Source organism: Anser anser (assembly GCF_964211835.1).
Source record: "Anser anser genome assembly, chromosome: 5".
Lineage (NCBI taxonomy): Eukaryota > Metazoa > Chordata > Aves > Anseriformes > Anatidae > Anser > Anser anser.
This window is the reverse complement of record NC_139725.1, coordinates 37965341-37989126: the sequence shown is the minus strand read 5'-3', so window position 1 is coordinate 37989126 and position 23786 is coordinate 37965341. Positions and strand designations below refer to the sequence as shown.

The following is a 23786-nucleotide window of genomic DNA, read 5'->3' as shown; positions in this document are numbered from 1 at the left end:
ATGGAGAGCTGAAGGAAGCAATGGTTTGAAGCCATAGTCCTCTACGTGCAGAAATGAAGCTCTTTTTTCAGAAACATAATATACTTCATTTTCCCTGATCCATTTTTTTTTCTTTTCAAGTACTTGGCAAAGAGCCTGGGTTTGGATTCGGTGGGGTTTGGCTACCTCCAGACAACCTTTGGTGTCCTCCAGCTCGTGGGAGGTCCCATTTTCGGAAGGTAAGGGAGAACAATTCTCATGACCCTTTTTGTGGCTGAAAAAGGTCAGACTTTTTTTATATTTTAATCATAAAAACATTTAGTTCTGGTTCATGGTCCTGTTGAAGTGTTTGAAGACTTCATAAATGAACAATGGGAAAATAAATACTGTAAGTAGAAATACCACAATGTCGAAGCAACCTTTATATTAACTTAGCTATGTTTTAATGGCACACATTTAAGTGTAACAATATACTGGGAACAAGCTTAAGCCATCAGACTCCTCAGAGCCCAGGTCCTAATGGCTTAATCCTGCAAGCATTTTATAAGCATGTGTAACCTTAGAAATGTCCTGTGACTGGGAAACTTAGGGAAAAAAGGTATTTATTCTTGTTAAGTAGAGCTGTCAATGAAAAGACTGAGGATCATGTTATTTCTAAGGCTGAATCTCACTGAATCTACATTAGGGTGTAATACAGAGCTAAAATTCCTCAGAGTTTGGGTGAATTTTTAAGAACTGATCTATCTACAAGCTCATCTACAGAAATAGGAAAAGAGTGGGAAAAGACTCAGGTTTTCTGCCTACGTCATGGGACATTTGCTCCTGTTCTTAATGAAAAGTGAATGGCAAGAAAAATCCTAGAGTGGCAGGGGAGTCTATTCCCCAAAAGCAGAAAACTTGAACTAGCAGTGTGATCCAGTGATGGGGAAACTAAAATGAGACTGAGAAAAATCTAGCTTTTCTCCTTAGTTCTGCTGCCAATCAGCAAGTGATACATGGATATGGTGCTAGTATGTGCCTTGGTTTCCCTTCGTGGGATTTTACCTTTGTGATTGACTTGGGTTGTGAACTCTGCTGTGTCCTCTAGTAGGCAGTGTGTAGCATCTCAAGGACCTGACCTCTCAAAGCCTTTTGATGATACCACAATACCTGTTTTAATACTTGAATGCCCATACATAATACTTGAATACTTGAATGTTACTTCTTTTAATATAGAAAACTAGAGAGCAGCATTTATGTTCTGGACCTGAGATATCTGATATCTGTTTTTTTCCTCTGTGCATGTCACTCACTAGTGTTCAAAAAAGACACTGAAGGGAATGGGAAAAGGCAAAGAAAAATCTATGTGTGCCTGGCTTCCTGCTGGTACAGGTGCGGCTCAAGGTGTATGTTGCCAGATTGAAGCCAAAATTTGTGACGTACGTTTGAGATGTAAAGGATTTTCCTACATGTGAGACTGCTTTGTCCTCGATGTGAAAGTAGATAAAGAGAAAATAGGATGGATAAGAAATAGAAAAATGTGGAGTTTAGGTCAGTTCTTGTACATCTTGCCTGATGCTGCCAAATAGCCATGATATGATGAAGCACTGAAATTACCCTTTAAAAACAAAACCATAAAAGCCTTGGACTATCCAGTAGATTGAGGTCTGTAGGTTACAGATGGCTATTATAAGCTTCCCTGGGTTTAATGTAAGTAGAAGTTCTGACCTGAGCCTCCTCCTTAACATGAGTCCCTCTAATTACTTATGCTTAACTCTGTTTGCAGACCAATCTTGGCATTTTTTGTTTCTTTTAGTGGAAGCACCACTAATTGCTAGGCAAGGTAACACTGATCTGATAACTGTGATATGCAAGTTCAGTTAGGGGAAGGGAAAAATATAAATGAAAAACTTAATCTAAGGTGTGTTTTATAGTAATCTTAGTCCTAGTTGCTAAGAACCATTCCTATAGTACTCCTGGACATGATCTAAATTAGCTTTTTAAAATACCTTTAAAGTAAACCAAGGACTTGAATAGAACCTGAACAAAAACCTGATTTGACTGTTTTGTTATTTCTGTTTTGTTTTGTCTTCCTTAAATTGAAGCAAAACTGATCTACTGTTGTGAAGTCTTTATTAAACCTAAATAAGAAACTATCCATTTTTCTTCAAGGATGCTCTGAACATCCTCTGGAAACAAACCAGGACAACTTCAATCTCCATTGAACCTGGACCGAAAAAAAATAGCTGACTTGATTCCCTGGTCTCAAAAGACTCAGAACTGAAAAATAAAATTTGAGGGCACTATGTGCTCTGAAATGATAATATTGAGTGTGTTAACTGTACACCTTCTGAGCTGCTGCACCTGCCTCTGCTTGTCAGGTCTTCAGCAGGCCTGAGATAAAACACATTGAGCTGGGCTCTAATTACCCAGACTGCCTCTGGGAGCTGAGCATCCCTGGAAATCCCATCAGTGCCTCTTGCAGGGTCAGTGAGTGAGACCAGAGTGGCTGTGCAATCCCACCTGGGTGGGTGGACCTGCCCCATCCCACTTCTGACAACCTCGCACTGTTTCTGTACTAGGTTTGCAGATCAGTTTGGTACCCGAGCTGCCTTAATTCTCTCCTGTGCCTCTGGAAGTGTCTTCTTCCTGCTCCTGTCCATCTCCACCAGTGTCCCCATCCTCTTCCTCTCCAGGCTGCCGGCTGTGTTCATGCATGGGCTACCAGGTAAGGTCGGGCAGGGCTAAGGGACTTTCCAAATTGCTTTTATTGCCTGGTTCCCCGCTTTGTGCTCATGTTGCTGGAAGTCAGCAGCATGAAGGAACATTAATGTGTTGAGGCTGAAACAAAGAGGACATGAAGCAGCACTTGTACTGGTTATGGAAAGCAGGGCTGGCTGCCTGTATTCCCAGTCTGGTCTTCTGACTGATCTCAAGCAAACTGCTTGGACATCACCACTTGGGCACAGGCATCGAATGCTTGCTGGCAGCAGCACTATACCAAACTTCTCAGCTGCCTTCTTGCAACCAGGACGTTTTGTAGGAGACCTTTTCCCTTTCTCCTGCTAAAGTGAGCATATATACCACATAGTCGGTGATACGTGGTTACAAAAACGGCTTTTACTTCCTACAAAGCTGTTCTGATTTAGACTGACTTCCCTAGATGTCTCTGTTAAAAACCACACCACCACCTTTAGCTACTGAAGTCCATGCAGCTCATACAAGAAGATTCATGTTGGTAGGGTGTCAGCCTCTTATCGCCACTCATGAAGTGGTTTTGGTTGTCATTTCCTGCAAATACGGACTCAATTAATTCCTTTCACTGGTGTGCATGAGCACAGGGTTGCAAGGACAGTTTTGTGGCAGGCACTGCTTCTGCGGCCCTTCTGCTCAGAGCCCACAGCAGGCTTCTTTCAAGGTATTTGTTTCCTTGCAGGTGCTCAGAAGGTTATTACAGACCTGACAGCTCCTTCCCAGCGTGCTGATGCTCTGGGGAAGCTGGGTCTTTGCTTTGGAATAGGAATCATAATCGGCTCTGCCCTGGGAGGGATCCTCTCCACCAAATTTGGGTGAGTGATCTGCTCATTTGTTGTTGGCCTTGCTGCAGCCATTGAGGGAGCAGTGAAAGGATATTTTGCTCTTTTCACCCCTTACCAGTTTTTGATGATACTGTTCTTTGAATGAAGCAGTGTGCTGTGTTCTTGTGCCGGGCAAGGGTCTGGTATGATTCAGAGTGTCCAGAAGGCTTCTCTAACTCTTACTAGCAGCTCTTCACTAATTTTTAGGGCCAATAAGGCAAAGAACGTTCCAAACCTGACCCCTGCTGTAAGCTGTCTTTGTGTCCCACTGTGCCAGAGCCTCAGGGAGGACTAGTAGCATTACACCTGTGCTGGATAATGCAGTTGTAGACCCTCTCTTGCCATGTTGTTGGCGGTAGAGATTCACATCAGAACTCAATGTTTTGCTTTCCATACCACCACAGAGAACTACTTGCTGCAAAGCAGTGCACACTTCATAACCTGCTCCTAAGAAATAATGTTGTACAACTGAGGAGTGGAAATCTGATGCAGTGTGAAACTCCTGCTGACACTGATGTGCTTGGAGGGATGCTGAATATAGAGCAAGACCTTGGGGAAGGGGAAAGCAAGGTCATGACACTGAGGGAAAGAGATTGAGGAGGTCTAGCCCTGAGACAGCAGGGTTAGGGAACGAAGCAATTCCTGAAAGAAATTCCTGATTTTACTGAATTTATTGGTCTCTGTTCATTACTGGTAGAGGAAGCTCAAAGCGAACAGTGCATCAGGGAAATACATGTGGCTGCAATCTTCCTGGGAGAGATCCCGTGTTTCTGTGAAGGTGCTGGGGGAAGGAAGCCCTTGAGAACTTCTGAGTATTGTGCTCTACATTTCTTATGAACCTTAGCTTCTGTAGTTTTAGGTTAGCATGGAAATATTTTCTTTTTCAACCACTGCGAGCATTATAGCTGCTCTTCAGTGTAGGCTAGAGGGTTAAAAAATAATAAGCTTCCCCCGATTATTTATTTATTGTTCTCCAGGTATCATTCTCGTCCTGGGAGCAATCTCTGTGGTCCTGGCAGGGTGCAGTGCCCGCTAGGTGGCACCGTTGGCTTGTCCCCCAGCTCTGCCTGCAGCCGCCTCCTCCCTGAGCTGCACCCTAATGCGATTTCATTTACATCCCATCTTCGTGAGCTTCAGGCACTTAAGTCACATGGCAACACTTTATTATTGTTATTATTCAGGCCACGAGCCCTTTTGTAGTGCCATAAGCGCTGTAAAATGTATATAGGAATGTCACCTGGGCATTTTGTGTAAGTGCAAGTGGCTACGGTGTTGGGAATTGTGCACAGAGCTCTGAACCCTGTTGTGTATCCACATGCCCTCATGCCTAGTGATGCTGCTTTGCATCTCACACCTCTGTAAAGGTGGATTAAATAAGGGACTTTAACCTTACTGTGTTAAAGAGCAGCTCCTGAAAACTCTGCTGCCTCTGCCTTGGTAGAACCACAGAAACTGCTGCAGACAAAATTTCAGGAGTTTTCTTCCTTCTCCTTGGGTTATTTCCCATGCAACCAGTGGAGGGCAGCTTCAGCTTGCAGTTTGTGCATGGCTGATGGAGCATCCCATCACAAGGATTTTGTGGCTGCTGTTCCTGCCATCGCATAGCAGGACTGGGGAATGCAGTCTGTCAGTCTTCTCCATGAGGATCTGTGCATCCCACTGGGAGGACCATAGGACTTCCCATGTAAAAGAGGCAAACCCGCACCAGTGTGCTGGTGGGGCCATTTTGGCACCCCCCAACGTCCAGAGGGTTGGTGTGGGTTTGTAAAAAGCAGCTTAAAGATGAAGGACTGCTCCAAGGAAGCCGTCCTGGGTGTGGGGTAATCACCTTCTCCATTGCAGAGTCCTGCCTTTTCCCTGACCTTGTGCTTAGCTCCTCCACCAGACTTCTGTGCAAAGATTATAGGTGCAATCCACTGATGTTTTTTTAAAGTATGTTGGCTAAGATCTGTGGTAAGCATAAACTCAGCCCTGTGTGCTTCTCCCCCAACAAGCTGGCAAGCTCTGTGCCATAAAACAGCCCTTGGAGCATCACTGGTGGCCTCTGGCTGTGTCTGAGACCTTGACCTGGAGGGAAAGGAGTGGGCGTCCCGTTAGGGACATACCCAAAGATCTTTCGTCCTGTAGCTGCATCCCACAGACTGGTTATTAATCATCCCACCCTGTTTCCCACACTGGTACAGGAAGGCTACGGAGCTGCGTAATCGCTTCCCTTTTCCATAGAAAAGTGACCCAATCTGCTTCCTTTGAAAATAAACATTTCTGCCGTCTCATGGAAGAGCAAAGCTGGAGATTTCTGTCCACTCGGCATTCTTCGCCCTCCCTCGCTACAAAGTTGGCCAGCTTTCCCAGTCTGTTGACAGCATTATTCATATGTTAGTAGCAGTTTGTATACAAAAGAAGGGGTAGAAGTCAGTCTCAGTTCCTCAGCTGATGTCATTTTGGTATTATTCTGCTGTATTGTATTTACCATTGATATACTTGACCTAAAAAGCTGGTCTGTTATTGTTTTCTTTGCTAGGATAATATTTATCAACCCTTATTTATTGAGGGAGTCCCAAGAAGGAAGTTGAATGACTCGTTCTGACTTGTGTAGGACTTTTTGGATGTCGAATTCGGACATCCATTTCTAAGCTGTGGCCACCAGCTCCAGCCCTTCCTCTTCTCTGAAGTACTCTGCTTCTCCCCATGTTTTCCAAAACTTTGAGTGAAGCTATAGCAAAGCAATCATCGGTGAAATGTGGCTTTGGTTTGTGCAAATCGAACAGCCAGCTGTCTTCACCCTACTGAACTTAATTTTTGGAGCCCTTACTCTTAATATGTGGCCCAGTCCTCTCACGTCTGAACAGCGCACGCAGCTGTGGAGAACAAGCTCTTTGTGGGCAGCACCATGGTCAGGCAAATTTAAACCACCTGAGGATCAGGTATAAGCCAATTAGCTAAGATTACAGCTGCTTGTGATAATTGTCTGGAAAGTGTTTTCATGTTTATGTGCTTTCTTAATTGATGTTTTGTGGTCATTGGACAGTTGGATCAGGGTTGTGGATGTAAATACCTAGCTTGAAACTGGCTCCTGTAGTTCAACTGAGGTCTCCAGGTTGCTGGTGAGTCTGCAAACTCTGTCACAGCCCATCCACAAAAGGGGACTTGGAAAAGTAGCTCTGTTTTGTGCTGTGTAAGGGTTTCCCCATTGTCAGGCACTTACTGGGAAGCTGTTGGGGACCACAGGCTGCAGGCGGGTGTGCACCATGGGAGAGGTGGTGCTCTGGGCTGGTAGCAGGCTTTTGCCCCAGTGCTGTGGGTGAAGAGTGAAAGCAGAGGGCTGGATTAGTTTTCAAAAGTGGAAAGATGAGCCTAAAGTAGTTAATTACAGAGATCTCATCCTTTCTTCTGGGACTATGATTAATTGCATTTGGCTTCTTTCTTCTTTCTTTCTAACAAGGATGTACAGAAGCTTTGCTGAATGACCCAAGATTTGTTTGCTTTCTATGGACAAGGAGAGGTTTCTTCATTTTAGTGACTCAGCTTTAGGCTTAAATCTCTTGGAGTAATTGTTCTTTTGAACTTGGGATTTTCCTGGCCAAACCCCTTTGGTCTCTTATTTAATATTATTACAACAGGCTTTGGGGATGTTTTTTTCTTTTTCTTTTTTCTTCCTGGCTGTACTATTATCCTTCCTCCTCAAGGGGAAAAGAAGGAGCTTGTTTGCCTGGAGTAGGGGATTGCATTTCTTTTCAATAACCCATTTGAACCATGTCCTCTGGCAGGGAATTTCTCATTGCTTAGCGGCCGAGTGGAAAAACTGTGGGTGTTGAAAGGGCTGAAGGTTGGGAGCTGGGAAGGCGGCAAAGGGTGAGAGGGTTGCACTCTACTCCTGGACAAAGCGAGGCATTCTGCTGCCTGGAGCCATTCCTGCTCCCTTCCAGAAGAAACTGTGGTATTTCTCTGCCTGGGATGATGTCGATCGGTGGCGCTGGCACAGGCATTGCTTTGTCCTTTGTGTCAAGGGACTTTAGGAAGAAGGAGGTGGCATCCACTTGCCAGTAAGCTGTCCCCAAGCTGCAGTGTGGTCTGTCACCATCAGTCAGGCTCTGAGGTTCTGTAGGAGAGATGGGGAGGGAATAACAAATTGAGATGCTTGTCATGGAGCTGACAGATTAGGGAAGGTGCAGAGAACCTCAGAAAAACAAACAAACAACAAAAAAAAAAAAAACACAGGAGATTCAAGCTATTTCTTCTCATTTACTTTGCATGGCAACTGTTCTGGTTTTGGAAGCCACAGGCACAAAGATGGTCTGTAAGGTTTATGTTAACCATCTCTGGATAGAGGATTATGCACCTCATCCCTCCACAAAGTGTTGGGTCAAAGTTGAGGTCTAGACCACTTCTGTTTGACATCCCCTACAGCTGAGCTTTCTAGGTCTGATGACTTGTTTAACCTATTCTTGAACCTGAGGAATGCCTCAGTGCACTTTGTGTGAGTTTACCCAATCTTGGACCTTTACAATGGAGACAGGTGCACCTAAATTTGCTGTTCAGGCTCTAAGTGGCTGATGGAGAGTCACAGGCACTCCTATGGTATGATTTACCTCATTATGAAGCAGGCCCAAAGCAGCTCAGGGGACCTGTCTGTCGTGCAAGCTTTCTGTTTAACTTTTGTGTCACAAAAATCGAGCTCTGGTCATGATCACTATGCCAGAGTCTGATGTTGCATTGTGAACATGTTGGAAGCCACCAGGATGCAGGCCCTGAGCAGTTCCTCTTGTCCCTGCTGCTTTGTTGCAGCAGACAGGCCTGCAGCAAGCTCATCCCTGGCCCTTCCTGCCTGCAGACCTCTGTCTGACACTTTCTACAACCTCTAGGCCACCGATTGTAGGTGTAGGTCTGCTGGCTTTCACTTATTTACCCATTTTAAGACCACACCATGCCCTCCTTCCCCCTTTGCAGGCAGTAGGTAGGCTTGGCTTCCTTCCAAGGCCTGGTCTGAACTTCAGCAGGAGGAGGTCGGCTGATGGGGCTGAGAGCTCCTCTTTGGTCTTTCGCCCGTAGGTGGGGCCCTTTCCCAAGGGAGGAGAAGTGGGGTTCAAGGCAGGAGCCAGCAGCTCATGGTGGGGAGAGCTCATGCCTTATGGCTGCCCTCAAGGGCTACGGGGCTTGGGTTGAGCTAACTGGATGCTTGCATGGCAGCCCCTTCCCTAGTCTCATTAGGAACTGCCCATTTTTCTTTGAAAACCTTATTCCCCTTTAGTGTGTGTGTGGTTTTTTTGTTGTTGTTGTTTCATTGCAGGGGTGGGGGGACTCTGAGATGGCTTGCAGTGGGATGTCCTCCTGCACCCTCCTTCCTCCTGGGTGTCTTGGGTTAACTGCTTCCCCTTCTCAGGGAGCTATGCTAAAAGGGCAAATGTGCCTCATTCATTAAAAATTAATTAAAGGGAGAAAGTGTCCAGAACTTCCTCGTGTGGCTGGTCTGTGCAGCCTGGATGGAGAGGTGAGGTTTGGGGGCTGTTGGGGTGTTCCTCGCACCAGAGCTGTGGGAAGAGGAACCCCTGGTGTGTCTTGCAGGTCAGCGGTTACCCCAGCAGACAAAGCACCGAGAAATAAAAATGTGGGGGGAAATATTTGTACCTGTTCCCTTCTCCAGCTTTCATGGCAGCTTGTGTGCTGGGGGAGGATGCCCTGCCTTGCCTCCCCACGCCCGCAGTCAGAAAGCAAGGGGGTGGTGGCTGAGCGAAACCTTGTTTTGTGCGCCTGGTGGCTAGATCGCGATCAAAAGCGCGTGTGTTTGCCAAGCTACCTCTGCTGAACTTATTGCGGATGCTTGAACGCCGCTCCCTCGGCCCAAGCTCTGGGTTTCTGAGTTGTTAGCTGGCTTTCTGCGAGGCTGTGTCAAGGCGGTGGTTGATTGCTCTTGCCGAGCCTGGTTTGACATCCCAAATGATAAGCGTTTAAAAAAATAGGAAACCCAAAACAATGGGATTCTTTGGAAAGGCACAAGGTATTTTGGGCTTGGCCTCCTCAGCAGAGGCAGTGCGGAGGGCAGAAGGTGACCCTCATCATGCTGGTCGTACAATAAGGCAGTGTCTGCTCATGACTCACTGGAGCTTCATCTGCTCTTCCCACTCCTGGAATATTTCATGACCAGGCAGCAAATCCAGCAATACCGCTAGGGATTGAAATCCAGGGAAATACTGTTTTCTTTGTTAACACAAAATAGAAAGCACTGAAAAGGCTGTGGTTAAGTCCCTCAAGTGGGATTTGGGACTTGGCTCTGCTGCAGTTTTCCTGTGATGCAAGTAAGTCGTTCCGTCCCTCTGTGGTGGTGTTCATTGAGCATAAAATGGGGGCAATATGATGCTTTTTCCTTCCCTCTCCTAATACATTTACTATACTGCTGTTTAGATTATATAGTCTTTGGGATGCAGACATTCCCTGTCACGAGTTGTATGCATGCAAAGATCTACAACCTTGGGAGACTGCAGCCAGTTTTTCCTGGATGTATCCTCTTCTGCCCCTGGTGTCCTGAGCAGGCAGAGGTTTAGAGAGCACAACTCACATCCTGTTTTGGTGGGCTTGTTTCTTGTTTCTTTTTCTTTTTTTTTTTTTTAACACTTCTGATAAGCAATAAGGGCCAACATTTTGCTGTTTCAGGAAAAAAAAGAAGAGCTCAGCCAGCCATACAGCTCAGAGTGGGGTAGGGTCCACCAGAGGAGGGGGCTGAAGTGCAGGGCTGAGCCCAGCAAGAGTGGAGGGACCTGGAGGCCAACTTGGGATGGTGAAACCTTTCCCAAAGTCATGCATGCACATGTTATATGGACAGCTCTCTCCTTTATGTCTCCTAATCCTATAGATTCAAAGGATCACGCTTATGTTTAATTCTGATTTGCTTCAGTGAATGAACCCAGCCCTGCGGTGGGAGAGTCTGGGGAGCTCAGAGCAGGAAGGATGTGGTGTTTGTGTGGGAAGGATGATTGGACAGGGGAGGGAGGAAAGGTTGGGATGAATGGGAATGTGTAGGTCTGGCATAGGAAGGCTGGGCTGGGAGGAATTACGTCTTGGGGGCAGTAACCTCTGGCTTGAGAAGATGGGGGATGAAGTCTGTGGGGAAAGGCTGAGAGCTTTTAGATTTAGCAGGGCCTCTGGAGCAGCAAGGGGCTGGGTTTGGAAGGAAGTAGCACTTCTAGAATGGACCTTCATTTGTGGTGGAGGGAAGAAGGGGAACACCCTCACTGCTTTCCCCTCCTTTCCTGCTGTCTGAAATAAGGCTGCTGTATGGGGTGGCCAGAAAAGCCCCCCTTTTGGAGAATTTGGGGTTGGGAGTTAAACCCTCCCCTCAGGCATCCTTGCCAGATGGATGAGGCAAGCAGGAGGCTGGCAGCAGGATGGGAAGGGGGCAACGCCTACTTGTGATGGGGCGCTGGTCCACTGCGGGTGAAGGTCAGGCTGCTGGGATAAGGATGCTCAGAGGAAAATAAAAATGCTGTGACCCGCACATGAACTATACCAGCTTCCGTGGCCCCACCCAGGGCTTTCATTTCATTGCAGGCTCTAAATGAAACCCTGCTCACAGCCACTCCACCAGCCTGCAGAGTCAAAGGTATGTGAAGCATCCCAGCACTGAGCGCAGCCAGAGGGCAAAGGAGTTTCTGAATGGCCACCTCCAGGCTCACCCCAGCTTGCTGGGGCTTGTCTCCTCAACCTGACAAATCGTGCATTATCACAGCCAGGGGAGAAGGCATCTCTAGCATCAGGGAGAAGTGCTCTCTGCAGTGGTTATTACCACAACAGGCTTGTGGTCGCCAGGTCTGTGTCTGGGTGGCCAGGGACCATGAGGTTCCTTGCTCCTGCTGGTTCCTCAGCAAGACCCAAATCCTCTTGAGACCCTCCTGCACTTAGCAGCCACCTCTTAAATCAGCCCCAAGTAGCTTGTCTCACTGCCTTTCTTGCTCAGGAGGTGGCCTGCATGGCCTAGAAGACTTATGGAACCTATACGTTCATTAGGAGGATTAGTTTTGCCTGCAACCATTCTCCAAAGCAGAGCCACAATGATCAGGCTTTGCAGAAATGACAGTGACTATCTTTCAGCCTCCCACTTGGGCATGGCTAAGATGGATTTTCAGAAGACAGGAATTCATAGCTTTCAGAAATCTGGTCCGTTCAATGCAGTTTAGGTTCAGGTTGTAAAAGCATTTTTGAGTATTTGAGGCAGTATCTAGGCTTTTTGTTTGCTTGTTATTACAGAAAGTATTGTCCCAGTTTTAATTTATTTTTCTTGGTGGTGAAGGTTTTATACATTTAATCCTTTGTGGTCTGTATGCAGTATTAACTCTGTCTCACTAAATATTTCTCTATTCCCTGATATCCTAGGCTGAAACTTTTAGATAAATTACTTCTTAAAATTTTGCTCTAAACCCTACTGAAGTCTGCATTGTCTGTATTTTTATGGAATTTGATTCATTTTTATTTTTTTTTACCCTGGGGTAAGTGATCTGGGACTTATTGAAGTCATTGGAAGTGTTTCCTTTGAGTCTGGTTTTAAATCAAGCTCTGGATAGAGAAATTTGTAGAGGAAGGAATGAAATGTCCAAAAACCTAAAAGATTTCTGCAGGATGTTTCTTAAAAGAAAAAAAAAAGAAAAAAAAAAAAAAACAACTTGGAAAAATCATCTTGGGAACATGAGAGAGTGGGACTAAAGATAGTAATGGTTATTAAAGCTGAGAAGGATAAAAGGTTCATGCATCAGATTTTTAAGCTTGCTTCCCACAGAAGCTTAGAAAAGCTCTTAGCTCTTTTCTGATATAAAGCTGTATAACAAATTATCTGCAGTCTGTTGGTTGTTGGTTGGATTTCTTCCCCTCCCCTTTCTGACTAGACAGAAAAAAATGGTTTTCAGATGATAGAGAATTCTGGATATTTCCCAGTCTTCCAGGAATTACTGTTCCTGGTGGAAAGAAACTTACTTCTAGATGAGTCTTTTGATGTTTAGAAAAGACATTTTGAAGCCATTTAGTGAAGAACTCCTGTAGAGTAATCCAAGGATGCTGCAATAGCACCCTGTATTTGCATTGGTGGTTGGTGACAGCAGGCTCAAGCCTCACGCTACACCCACGTGTGTTCTTGTTGCATGTGATTACACGGTCTGGGACATCTAATTGCCTGATTGTAATCTGTCTGTCATACCAAAAGTTGCATCATTTTGCCTGGGCGCTGTGTGGCAAGCACTCCCCAGATGGAGTCTCCTGGCCTTTAAGGGTCCATGATTTTAAGACTTTAAGATTTTAAGATTTTTAAGACTCCTTTAAGGGTCCATGATTTTTTTCTCATACTTTTGTATGAAGCCTGATTCCTTAAGTTGTTATATGTTTTTGAGATGGGGTTTGGCTGTGGCAGGGAAGAATTTGCAATAGCTGGAGAAGTACATCTGTGATGTGAAACTGCTCTGAGTAGCAGCAGAGTGAATTTTTCCAAAAGGGCTCCAGAAGTTGAGCACTGCCTTGACTATTGCAACACTGAGTGAGGGAGAATCCCAATCCCATCTCTCCTTCTCCAGCTGTGCTGATTCATCCAATGTAGGTGAGAGGCTGGGAGCCTAGTAAAAAAAAAAAATATATATAATTCCCATGCCCTTGCAGTATATTGCATGCCTTGCCCTTACCTCAACCTAGTAAGACCCAAAGTCAGATGATGAAGGGGGAAAAAAAATACTACGATTTAATAATTACCAAGAATAGTCCAGCCAGGAGATAAGACTTTGCAAGTCCACAGGTCTGTGTGGATGCTGCAGTGAGCTCAGGCAGCAGTGGTGCTGTGGGAGATGTAAAGCACAGGAATGTAAATGGCATGCTATAAAGGGGCAATGAAACAATTCGATGGCACACCCGGGCACTTTGTAATTGCTGGTGTCGATCTATTTCTGGACTTTGGAAGTGAGCCATCCAAAAGCAAATGTTTAGTCAGCCCTGCAAGCTGCCCGTAGTGCGTGACATGTGGTGACAGGGTGGTTTAATGGGGATGGAGACGATCATTTCTTTGCCAAACAGGATTATGCTATGAAGAAAATATATGATGGAAAGAGATGGGAAGGTGTGGATGAAGTTCAGCATCTCTCCATCCTAGAAAGCTGAGATGTAAGGGGGAGGAGGCAGAAAGAGACCAGTCTGCCATTTCTGAAAGGCTTTATGAGGGGCATGGAGAGGTTTTTACTACCGTGGACATGATGCCTTTCAAAGCAAGCCCTGATTCTGAGGTTTTGGCACAAAACTGAGGGTTACTGTCAACTTTTGGCTCACAGATGTGAATGCGGCCCACTAGTGTTTGGCTGGGGCAGGTTTCTTGGTGTGGGACTGGGCAAGAGGGACATAAGGTGACAACTTGGCCAAAATCTGGGTGGAGGCAGAAAGCTGGATCTTAAAGCTTTGGCTGCTGGAGACCTGCGCAATGGTGGAGTCCGGGGGCTGGGGTTTAGCTCAGTGGGGAGACGAGCAAGTTGCAAAATGTGGATCTGAGTTCAGGTTACAATTCTGCTCCCCAGGGCTCTTCCAGGTGTTCAAGTACAAACTTCTGGCTCAGGCCCATCTCTAATTAGGCATATTCTTTAAAAGTATTTTCCTTCCTCGGCTCCTGTACTCTTGGCTTGTCTCCACTAGCCCTCTCTCCTGCGCTGGAGCACAGTTTGCTGGGTGTATTAATTGAACTGTTTACACACCTGGCTTCCTGCAAGAATAGACACCCAGCTCCTGCTTTTGAAAAGCCTAGCCCAGAGGCTGTAAACAGGAATTGTGCTATGTCTGGAAAAGCTGAACTGCTGCTTATCTCCACTCCCCGGGGCTGTGGGAGCAGCAGCAGCTGCAGACGTGGGTCAGTCGAGCTTGGAAACTGGCTTGCACACTCTTCCCATCGGTCCTGTCCTCCCCATGGCCCAGGTCCCCCTGCAGCTCAGGAGCCGCCTTCTCTGCAGAGCTATTCCCTTTGCTTGTGTCAGGGGCAGGAGAGGACCCAACTGGCTTTTGGAGCAGCTCACATGCTTATTTTGCCTCGCGTATGAAATCTGGGGGCATCATCCTGGGGTAAAGTCCTGTGCAGGACTGTGGGTGGGACTTGTGTTTCTGTCCAAGCTCCCTAAAAGCAGGGGTGGGTTCCTCACCCCTTATACTATCTGAAGAGGGACATCTCACATAACTCTGTGTAGCTCAAAGAATGGCTGTGGAAAGAGCAGGCTGGAGATGCTTGTGTTGTCTGGATCAGGTGAAATGGTTCCATGTGGTCCATTTAAGCTTTGAATAAATGAGTGTAAAAAGGTTCTGTTGCACAGCTTTGATTTCAAAGTGTATGGGGAGGGGAAAGGCAGCACAAAATCAGCTGGTTGGTGCTGTCAAGGATTTTTTTCTTCTGAGTCAGGTAGTGTTGGAAGACCCCATAGATGTTGAAATGGACTTTCTCACTGCTGGGGAGTCCCCCTTCACACTGGTGTACACTCTATTCAACCTTAAAACACTATGATTTTGTGGATGTGCTATTAGCTATTTTACTGGGTAGCTACGAGTTTTATTTTGCTCTTTTGTTATTATTATTATTTTTGGTGAACATTTCCTCAGCTTCATCTGGGAAATAACAGTTTGTCTCTGGGCAAGCCCCTGAGTGCTGAATGCCAGGGTTGGGGCACCATGCTGTTAGGTCTGTAGGGTACAGAGCGTGATGCTGATGTGCTGGGTGTTGGCATGGTTAGCTTTCTGTGCTTCTTGAGGCTCTCAGCGCACTGTTGGTAAGGGGCCCTAGAGGTTTCCCCGCAGGGCAGGTCCTGTGCTGCTCCTTGGGAAGGGACATGCAGATGCCCAGGCTGGGAACAGGGAAGAGGAAATCCAATACAGTGTAGGGCCAAATTTGCTATCCAAATTCCAGTCCAGCTTGGAACTGGAATTGCTGTTCCCGAAGCACTGAGCTGGGATTTCTCCAGCAAGCCTCCAAAGGGGCCTCAAAGTGGGGGACAAAAGATGCTGTGATAACAGCTCTTGGGTGCTTGTGCCATGGGGGAACGCCAGCAGCTCAGGTGCAGCTCCTGATTGCCCAACAAGCAGTGACTTTGTTGTTGAACTTTGCTGGCGCTGATTCCTGCTTGGCTGCTGACTTTTGGTTTTGTGCCATAAGTGAGTGTTAGAGCTGCGAGGGCTGGGAAATATCAGCTATGGAAAGGGGCCCTGGAGGACAGATGACGGTGGCAGGTGCTTTCGTCCAGGTTTACGTCAAAACCTTCTGTGGAGGAAGAGAAGAGGGCTTATTATATCCCCCTGTCACCCTTTCCTCCTGCGTAACCGTGCTCGTCTGCCAAAAAAATAAAAAAAAAAAAAGAAAGAAAAAGGAAAAAAAAGCAGGTCTTTTTCTAGAAATCCGTGGCTAGCTGGATCCAGCATGAAGCAGCATGACCATTCGTCCTGTGCTCTGCGCTCCTGCTAATGGTATCAAATCAAGCAGGAAATTATTTTTGGAGTAGTGGAGCATGTTGAAACCCAGCAGAAGGCAGCTGTTTGCGTAACCAGAGTTTTGGGAGAGCTGTCTCGCTCGTTGCCAAGCGCTTGACTTCCTATGCTGGTGAGAAACGGTTTCCCTGCTCCCTGGGGCTTCAGAGGCTGGGCTTGGTCCAGCTTCCATAGCGCAGGATGTTCCCAGCTGCTTTTCCATGGGGGTGAACCTAACTGCTTTGGGCTCCTCTCATCACCACCCAGCCCTCTGTGTCAAAACTAATGACCTGCAAAATAAAGGGTTTTGTCCGGACTCCAAAGGCACTGACTCTCAGCTGGGTTTCCAGCACTGGTCCCATGCCCCAGAGGTACCTGTAGCTCTTAGGCTGCCTTCCCAAGGGTGTATCCTGGTTCCTCTGGCTGTGCTTCACAGAATCATGCAGAACCACAGGATGGTTGAAGTGGGATGAGACCCCTGGGTCCATCTGGCCCAACCCCTGCTCAAGCAGGGCCACCCAGAGCAGTGTGCCCAGCACCATGTCCAGGTGGCTTTTGGAGGTCACCCACACCATAAAGAGGTTCCTATGTTCAGACAGAACCTCTCATGTTCCAGTTTGTTCCCATTGCCTCTGGTCCTGGCACCACTGACAAGAGCCTGGCTCTGTCCCCTGTGCGCTGTTCCCTCAGGTACTTACAAACACCATAAGATGCCCCTGAGCAGCCTCATCCTCAGGCTGACCAGGCCCAGCTCTCCCAGCCTCTCCTCACAGCAGAGGAGCTTCAGGCCCTGTGTTGGGCTCTTTCTGGTAAGCCCAGGTCTCACTTCAGCATCTCCATTCTGTGTCCTGTTCCTGCAGCTCCCAAGGGTTTTATTTTTGAAACAGGGATGGTGTTGCTGCCCAGCCATAATAGGGTCTTTCTAGGTGCTCAAAAAACCAAGCTGCCACTTTCCACACTGGCCTCATCGCTTGACTTTCTGCGTTAAAGCCTCTCAGTGCTGCTATCACAGGGAATTGAGACCCTGCTGCTTTTTCGCTTTCCAAATATAATGTTTTGTACCCTTTTTTCCACTGCTATGATCTGGTGCCTTACATCTCGGAGGTGGCTCCAGCTATGCACTGATGGAGCTCCTATGCAAACAGATTCATCACCCCAAGCTCTGCTCTCAACCCCTCATCCCAGAGCTGAGAAGATCCTTCAATTCTACCAAGTCTTTGAGACAGTAAATGGCTTCATACATGCCATTCATAAGCATTTTCTGGGTGTGACTGGCATCTGGGCTGAGCTGTGTCATCCATCCGGGAGGCTGCCCCCCCGGAGCAGTCCTGCTAAGAAAAAAAAGAAAGAATACTCATGGGGCTATGTGGTATACACATAATTTCCGTTGTCCACTGCTTTCTGAGTTGGTTGTTAGCTGATGTCTGGAATGATAAGAACATTTATTGGATGGCTTTTCTCATCCTGGTCCCAGCTAGTGATGCTAGTGCAGATGAGGCTGAAGTTCCTGTCCCCAGAATGAGATGCTTTGGCACGGAAGGGAAGGACCGAGTCAGTGCTGGGAGATTTCGAAAGTCGCCGTAGGGGTATAAAGGCTTTTTTGTTTGCAGACCTCTTATGTCATTACCCGGCCATGCAAATGCTGCCCCAGAAGAAAGACTTTTTCACATTACTGCCTTGTTCTGGAAAATTCCCTCCCTGATTATTCATGACTGCCGACTCCTTCGTCCATATGCCCTTTTCCTGACTGCCGTGGAGTGGGAAGAAACTCCCTGACATGGGAAAAGAGAGGAAGAAGTCCGGTGCGTATAAACTGAGTCAGTCTACAGTATTTACAGCTTTCCAATTGGATAATTAAATTCTCATTCAGCCCAGTTATAATTAGAAAAGTTGCCTGTCCTCCACAGGGCTGGAGTTTGTTAGCATTGTATGACTGTAAGTCAGCAACAAGACACCAGGGCATCGTCTGGAGCTGTGCTGAGCTCCCTGGGGTGCTGAGCTACTCAGTGAAATAGGTTTGAAAAAATACAAAAAGCCATTGCCTCACTGTATAGTAACCTTACAATGTAATTGCTTGATGATTTCTGGGCAATTTGGTAATAGGTTATGGAGCCTTTTATTTCTGCCTATCCCATTCATTCATGTCTAAGATTGCAGTAGTTGAATATTTCCTTGTCTAGGGTTGTTAAGTGTGTAATGCTTTCAGTCACTAGCGGAAAAAAACTTTGCTCCTAACCTCTGGTCCTGTAAGGGGCAAGGCAAAGATAACTCTGTCTGCAAATCCAGTTATTTTCCCTTTGCCACTTAATTGCTTCCTGTGGTATCGTTATGCCCTGCGCTGTCAGTTTTGGTTGGTTTGGCTTGGAAGGGAGATGGGATGGGTTGGTGCTCCCTTGGAGACCTCTCAGGTGCCAATCCATACTGAGCATGCTCTTTGCTCTGCCTTTCACCTCTGCTCTCTTCATTGTGCTAAGCTGGCTTAAACTGCCCTGAAAGTCCTTGTTTTCTGCCCAAACTCAGCCATTGTGGCTCTTGAGTGGGAGGGGCACATCTGGGGTCCCGTCCATCCCACCACCATGCCTGGTTGGGGTTTGTGGGAGATTTTTTCTTAAAACTCCAAGCTTGCCCTTCTACCCTTCTACATTGGGGGGGGGGGGGGGGGGAAGAGTATTAAAGAAGAAACAGTGGAAACACCGAGTTTGGTGGTTGCTCAAATAACTAGTCCCTCATACTTTTCCTGCTCCCGAGTCATCTTGTGGTCTACAGAGCTTCAGCCCACAGTTCTCAGGACCTAAGCTGAGTATTTATTGACTTGGTACCCCAAAAGGGAGTCACATTTCCTGGCAATAAAACACTGTCACATTTAAAACCACTAAGTAGGTCCTGCTTCTTCAGGTGAACACAGGAGTCATGTGTGAAGTGGTGCCTTTATTTCTCCGCTGATATTTTCTCAGCGGGTAGCTGTAGGGAACAGTTCAACTTCTTTTGTCGCCTTATCTCTGGGAATAATTTCAGTTCCGTTTCAGTGGCATTGCTGTGAAGCGCAGGACTAAAAAGGGTTTTATTGTCTCTTTGAACTGCGTTTTGCTTTGAGGAATGAGGATATAATTGTAACATAGGCAGGCTGGGCCAAGAGGCAGGAGGACAAACTAAGCATGTCGAGGCTTGTCCTGCCCGATCTTTCCCAATTTCATAATTTTTTTTCCCCTCCTTGCGGCTAGCACTCATGATTTAGAATTTTCCATCTAATAGCCCAGGGGCTTACACACTCTTAGCTGAAGGAGCTCTGGTCGGCTGGATGTGCTGTTTCTTTTGATGACAGCCAAGACCAGGATTTGCCGCTTGATCCATCAATTCTTTGCCATCCATGTCTGCAGGAGGAGTGCAGAGGGATTTTCAGGCATCATATTTTTTCCCATATGCTCAGGGGGCTTTCACTATCCTCTTTCCTTTTTTGGGTCATGTTTGGATTCTCCAAGTAATAAATCTGAGGGATGAATTAAAAGCAAATGTTAACTGAAAAAGAACATTCCTAAAGCCTTCAAATGCTCTAGTGTTTTCCTTTTGGGAAATTTCATTATTAGTGTAGTGTAAATACGGTGTTTGTTGCCTGTATTTTTAAATACAGCAAGTTGCGCTCAGTTTGCGTCATTTAGCAAAAACCTGCCTTCATCTGAGGGCAGGTTAACAACTAGCCTTGATGTGAAGCAGGGATTAAAGACAAAGCTGTTGGTACTGAGCCCACACCATTTCAATTCCTCATCTGCTGCTATCTGATGACTTAGTGAAGAGGAATGAATTTCAAGTCCTTTCCTGCTGCTATTTCATATCTCTACTCTATGGCTTGGCTCTTTGTGCCGAGTGCTGCCATTTTGATGGGTTTTGGCAGCCATCCTATCTACGCTGCTGATATTGGGACTGATCCTGCATGTGAGAGATCTGTTTTTTAGTGCTTTTTTCCACCACGATCTTTCCAGGACTTTGCAGAGGCACTTTTGGGTGCTTCATGTCCCTGTCTGTACGTAAGGGGCATTTGCACTATCACCCATGGGGATGTTATGAAGACAAATTGTGAGGTTTTTCAGCTGCTGTTATCAGGTCCATCTCCATATACGAGAGAAGAAAACTTCTCATAAAGACTGTTACAAGGAGCGATGCAGATCTAGGTCTGGAGATCTCTGTACTTCCACCACCCCAGATGTGCATCTAACAGGCTAGTGCTTGGCAGCACTTTGAAGTCCATGTTTTTTCTTTGCTGAAAATGAAATGAAATGGTATCATTCTTCTTCACTGTTTACTGGCAAGAAAAAAATAGTAACAATAACCTCAAAGTAAATAATTTCCTCATCGATCAACCAGTTTATGCAGACCTATTTGGTGCAAAGAGTCAGCTTCTGAAAGGTTCCAGAATATTGCAAGCACCAGTCTTAAATAATTGTCACTGCAAATCACTGAAGGACACGGCCCCTCATTACCTTCAGCTGCCTGATTGTAGTATCTACCCTCATAAAACACAGGTGTAACCCTAGGTGTCCTGCCAAAGAAGTGTGTGGCCTCTGGCTCACGTAACAACAGATATCTGGAAACGTAAGTCTTTCAGATACAGCAAAACCAAGCATGCCATTGCTTTGCTCATTGAAGCTACAAAAATGTTTTATCAGAAGTTTCCAAACTCCTCTGCAGACAGCTGGCTGTTCACACAAGTGCTCACTCCTCCTTGTTTCCAGCTGCTAATTTGCAGTTAAACACACCTACAAATACTCTGCCAGCAACTTTCCATGCAAGTCCTTCAGGTAGCTTGCAGTTGCTGTCATTTGATGGTGAAGGTGGCAGGATCCTGCTGTGAGTGCATGGCTTGGTGGAGAGGCTGCCCATGAGGCTGCCTAAGATGTGGTTCCTGACAACTGCTGCAGTAAATAAGAGTTCAGCATAATGCAGCTGATACTAATTGGCATCCCCGTAGGTGGTCTCAGTAGTGGGGCCAAGATTAAATGTGGTGCAGAGAATGAATGAAGCTCTTCTCCCTAAGGGGAGTGCCTCTGACTGAGAGCTAAGGTGTGTTAGCTCGAAATGCAGCCGCTGCACTGGGGCTGCGGATAAAGGATGTTCTTGTTCAGGGCTTTGGCACTGCTGAAATACACTTAACTATGCGAGGTGGAGAGAAGACCCTGCAATTATGTTTGACTGCTCTGAAGGACTTTAAATCTGTTTTCGATTAGTTGCTCCAAAAAGCACAACCAAGTTCAGTTAACATTTAATGTGCTTTTTAGCTCAAATCAATTATTTTCTACTATGCCAACAAAGCAGCTGAAAAGAGATCATTTTGTGCCATTCCTTGACTAGTATTTGTCCTACAAGCAGTGAAGAGAGGCAAGCTACCTGCAGATACTCAAACCTGCTAATGTGAAACACAGAGCAACCTCCTGTTGTCTTATATTTAACATGCAGAAACCATCATCGTTATGGGATGAAGGAAACAAAACACTTAATTGGGAGAGTTTGGTAAATATAGTAACAGTGAGACCACTCATGGTGCTTAAGCATATGAAGCCTGCCCAAGCAAGTAAACTGCACCTTTAATTAATGGTTTCACCCTTCTGGTTATTGAAATGGAATGACTCACTCATTTTAATCAGATGCCTCCTTCTGGGATCAAACTGTTCACGAAATCAAATCACCACATCCCTAAGGGTCTGTCTTTGCTGGGAAAAGGGTTCTTTTCAAGGGGCCTGTTGTGCAACCAAAGAGGTTGGGGCAGAATGCAGGAAATGCTTCTGATGTGCATTTTATTTGTAACTTCTGGATTTAGTGTTCCAACATAATTCCCCACACAAAATGAGTCCTAATGCATCTTATTTCTGTCTCATTATGAGGTCTTACTGGACAAAAGGTGCTGGAGCCCTTGATGTAGCACGGCAAGACTTTTCACACATTGAGGTAGAAGGTGTTGGCTGCGACAACTTGTTCCAAGGCAAGAACAGTCTGTGCTGTACCTCTGCTAGGCTAAGGCATTTACAGTTACTTACCTCCAGGTAAAGAAGTAATTTGTTTTGCCAGGGATTACGTAGCTTTAAAATGTCCTTCACATGAATGTGGTCCTGGGAAGAGACCAAATTTAAGTGTCAGACTTGGCTCATCAATGACTTCACTATTTACCTCGCTAGCTTTTGGGTGTGGAGGGAGCTCTTCATTTCGCATGGCACGAGAACTGCTGTCTAGGACCATCACTGTGGCTTCTCCAGTGCCTCGTTTGCAAAAGGGGCTGGCAGGGGAAGAGGTTCCAGACCTCCAGCACGTTGATGTTGGGCCATATCCAAGCGTTGGCAGAGTAGGTGGTTAGTTACCTGCGGCATCGGGCTGTCTGCACACAGCCCTGCTTTCTACTTGCCTGTGCTGGAGTCGTGAGAAGGCAGGCTTATGGCTGTTATTGAGGAAAGCCAGAGCATCTGGCGTGGGTGTCTGGTTTTGGAAGGTGAGAGAAGTCCTCTCAGAAGTACCCATCGCCACCCGTCTCCCTGAGTGTTGGAAAAGACAGTGATACCTGGCTCCCCGGGGCTCTCTTCTTGCTTGTTTTCCAGCCAAACCCTACCCCTTCCCCTCACAGGAACTACCCAGCCTCCACCCCTCATCCTTGGGCAGCAAAATCCAGCTTTGCCCACGCTTTGCTCTGAGCCAGCTCTGAGTAAGTGCATCACGATTACTGAGAAGCAGCAACCCCAGCTGGTGCCAAACTTGCAGATCCTCCAAAGCCACTGCCGTGAGCAGAGACCTGATGTGCTGGGAGTGCGGTCCAGGTTACTACAGCAAACCCTCAACAGTTTCCTGCCCAGCTGAGTCTTTTGGAGTCTGAAGCATTGTAACCTCATAAAAGCTAGCAAGAGCTTGAAGTCATTCACAGATTATTTCACCACCTACGGTATTCTATGAAGTCAGACATGCTGTAACATATGATTAACGATGTGTTCAGTGGTGAGTCACTGGGTAGTCTAGCAAGCGCTGCTCACCTTCTAACCAGTCTGTATGTGGGAGTCCTTACCCAGCGACACACCCAAACCCAGCGTTTTAATAATTTACCACATTCTGAGCTCGGAAGAGCAGCTTATGGAATTTTTTTTTTTTTTAAAAAGGTATTAATTTACCACCCATTAGGGAACAAACCCCCACCATGAAGAAGAAATCAGGGTAGGGGGAACTCAGAAATGTCTTATTATTTTGTATGGTTGGTGTATCCAAGAATCTCGTACTCCAGGTATTGAGTAAGTGGAGACTTCCACTCTACCTATGAAGGAAATGAAGAGTTGCCTAAGATCACAAATGTAAAGGTGTTTTGGTACTGCATGTGTACCATTTACTTCAAAGTTTAACCAGGAGTCAGCTGTGTGCAGTGTAGTTTAAATAAAGTTGGTGGAAATGTTACCACTTCAAGTGGGGTTCCTGTCCTGCTGTTTCCCCTTGAAGTGCCCTCAGTCTCATGTTTCCACCCAAGCTCTACTGCTACACCTTTTTTAGCATCAGGAGGCCAGCTATATATCCCCAAGTAAGTGTCTAACAAGATATTCCTGGAAATGAGAAGCCTGTCCTGTAGATTGGCAAGAAAAAGTCTGGGAAAAATCCATGCTTGAGAGATGGGGGGATTAAGTCTTTGTGTTACGTTAAACAGTCACTTGATAAGATGCATGAACTTTTCTTGGCTTGCAATGTAGAATTATCCTTTCCTTCCTGAGTGTCCCAAGCGCAGCGTGAGAGTTATGGTTAATCTTATTCTCTGGAATAATTAAGGGTTGTAAAAAAAAAAAAAAC

At 46.2% G+C, this 23786-nt stretch overlaps 1 protein-coding gene and 1 long non-coding RNA gene across 4 annotated transcripts in view; both read left to right on the top strand.

Annotated features, from left to right (window-relative positions):
• SLC67A1 (solute carrier family 67 member 1) overlaps positions 1-23786 on the top strand; it is a 64499-nt gene that overhangs the window by 9541 nt on the left and 31172 nt on the right. Inside the window, exons 3-5 of the mRNA XM_083838804.1 lie at positions 121-218; positions 2541-2686; positions 3395-3527. Of these exons, the coding sequence (XP_083694930.1) occupies positions 121-218; positions 2541-2686; positions 3395-3527 (377 nt within the window). The remainder of the gene's footprint in view (positions 1-120; positions 219-2540; positions 2687-3394; positions 3528-23786) is intronic.
• LOC310900607 lies at positions 6591-23411 on the top strand. Of its 3 annotated transcripts, XR_014585263.1 has the most exons (3): positions 6621-6640; positions 11079-11130; positions 19964-23411. It is a non-coding gene; the product is annotated as an uncharacterized lncRNA (long non-coding RNA). The 3 variants fall into 3 exon arrangements; XR_014585262.1 differs by lacking the exon at positions 11079-11130 and having other exon boundaries at positions 6591-6640; XR_014585264.1 differs by lacking the exon at positions 6621-6640 and having other exon boundaries at positions 6693-11130.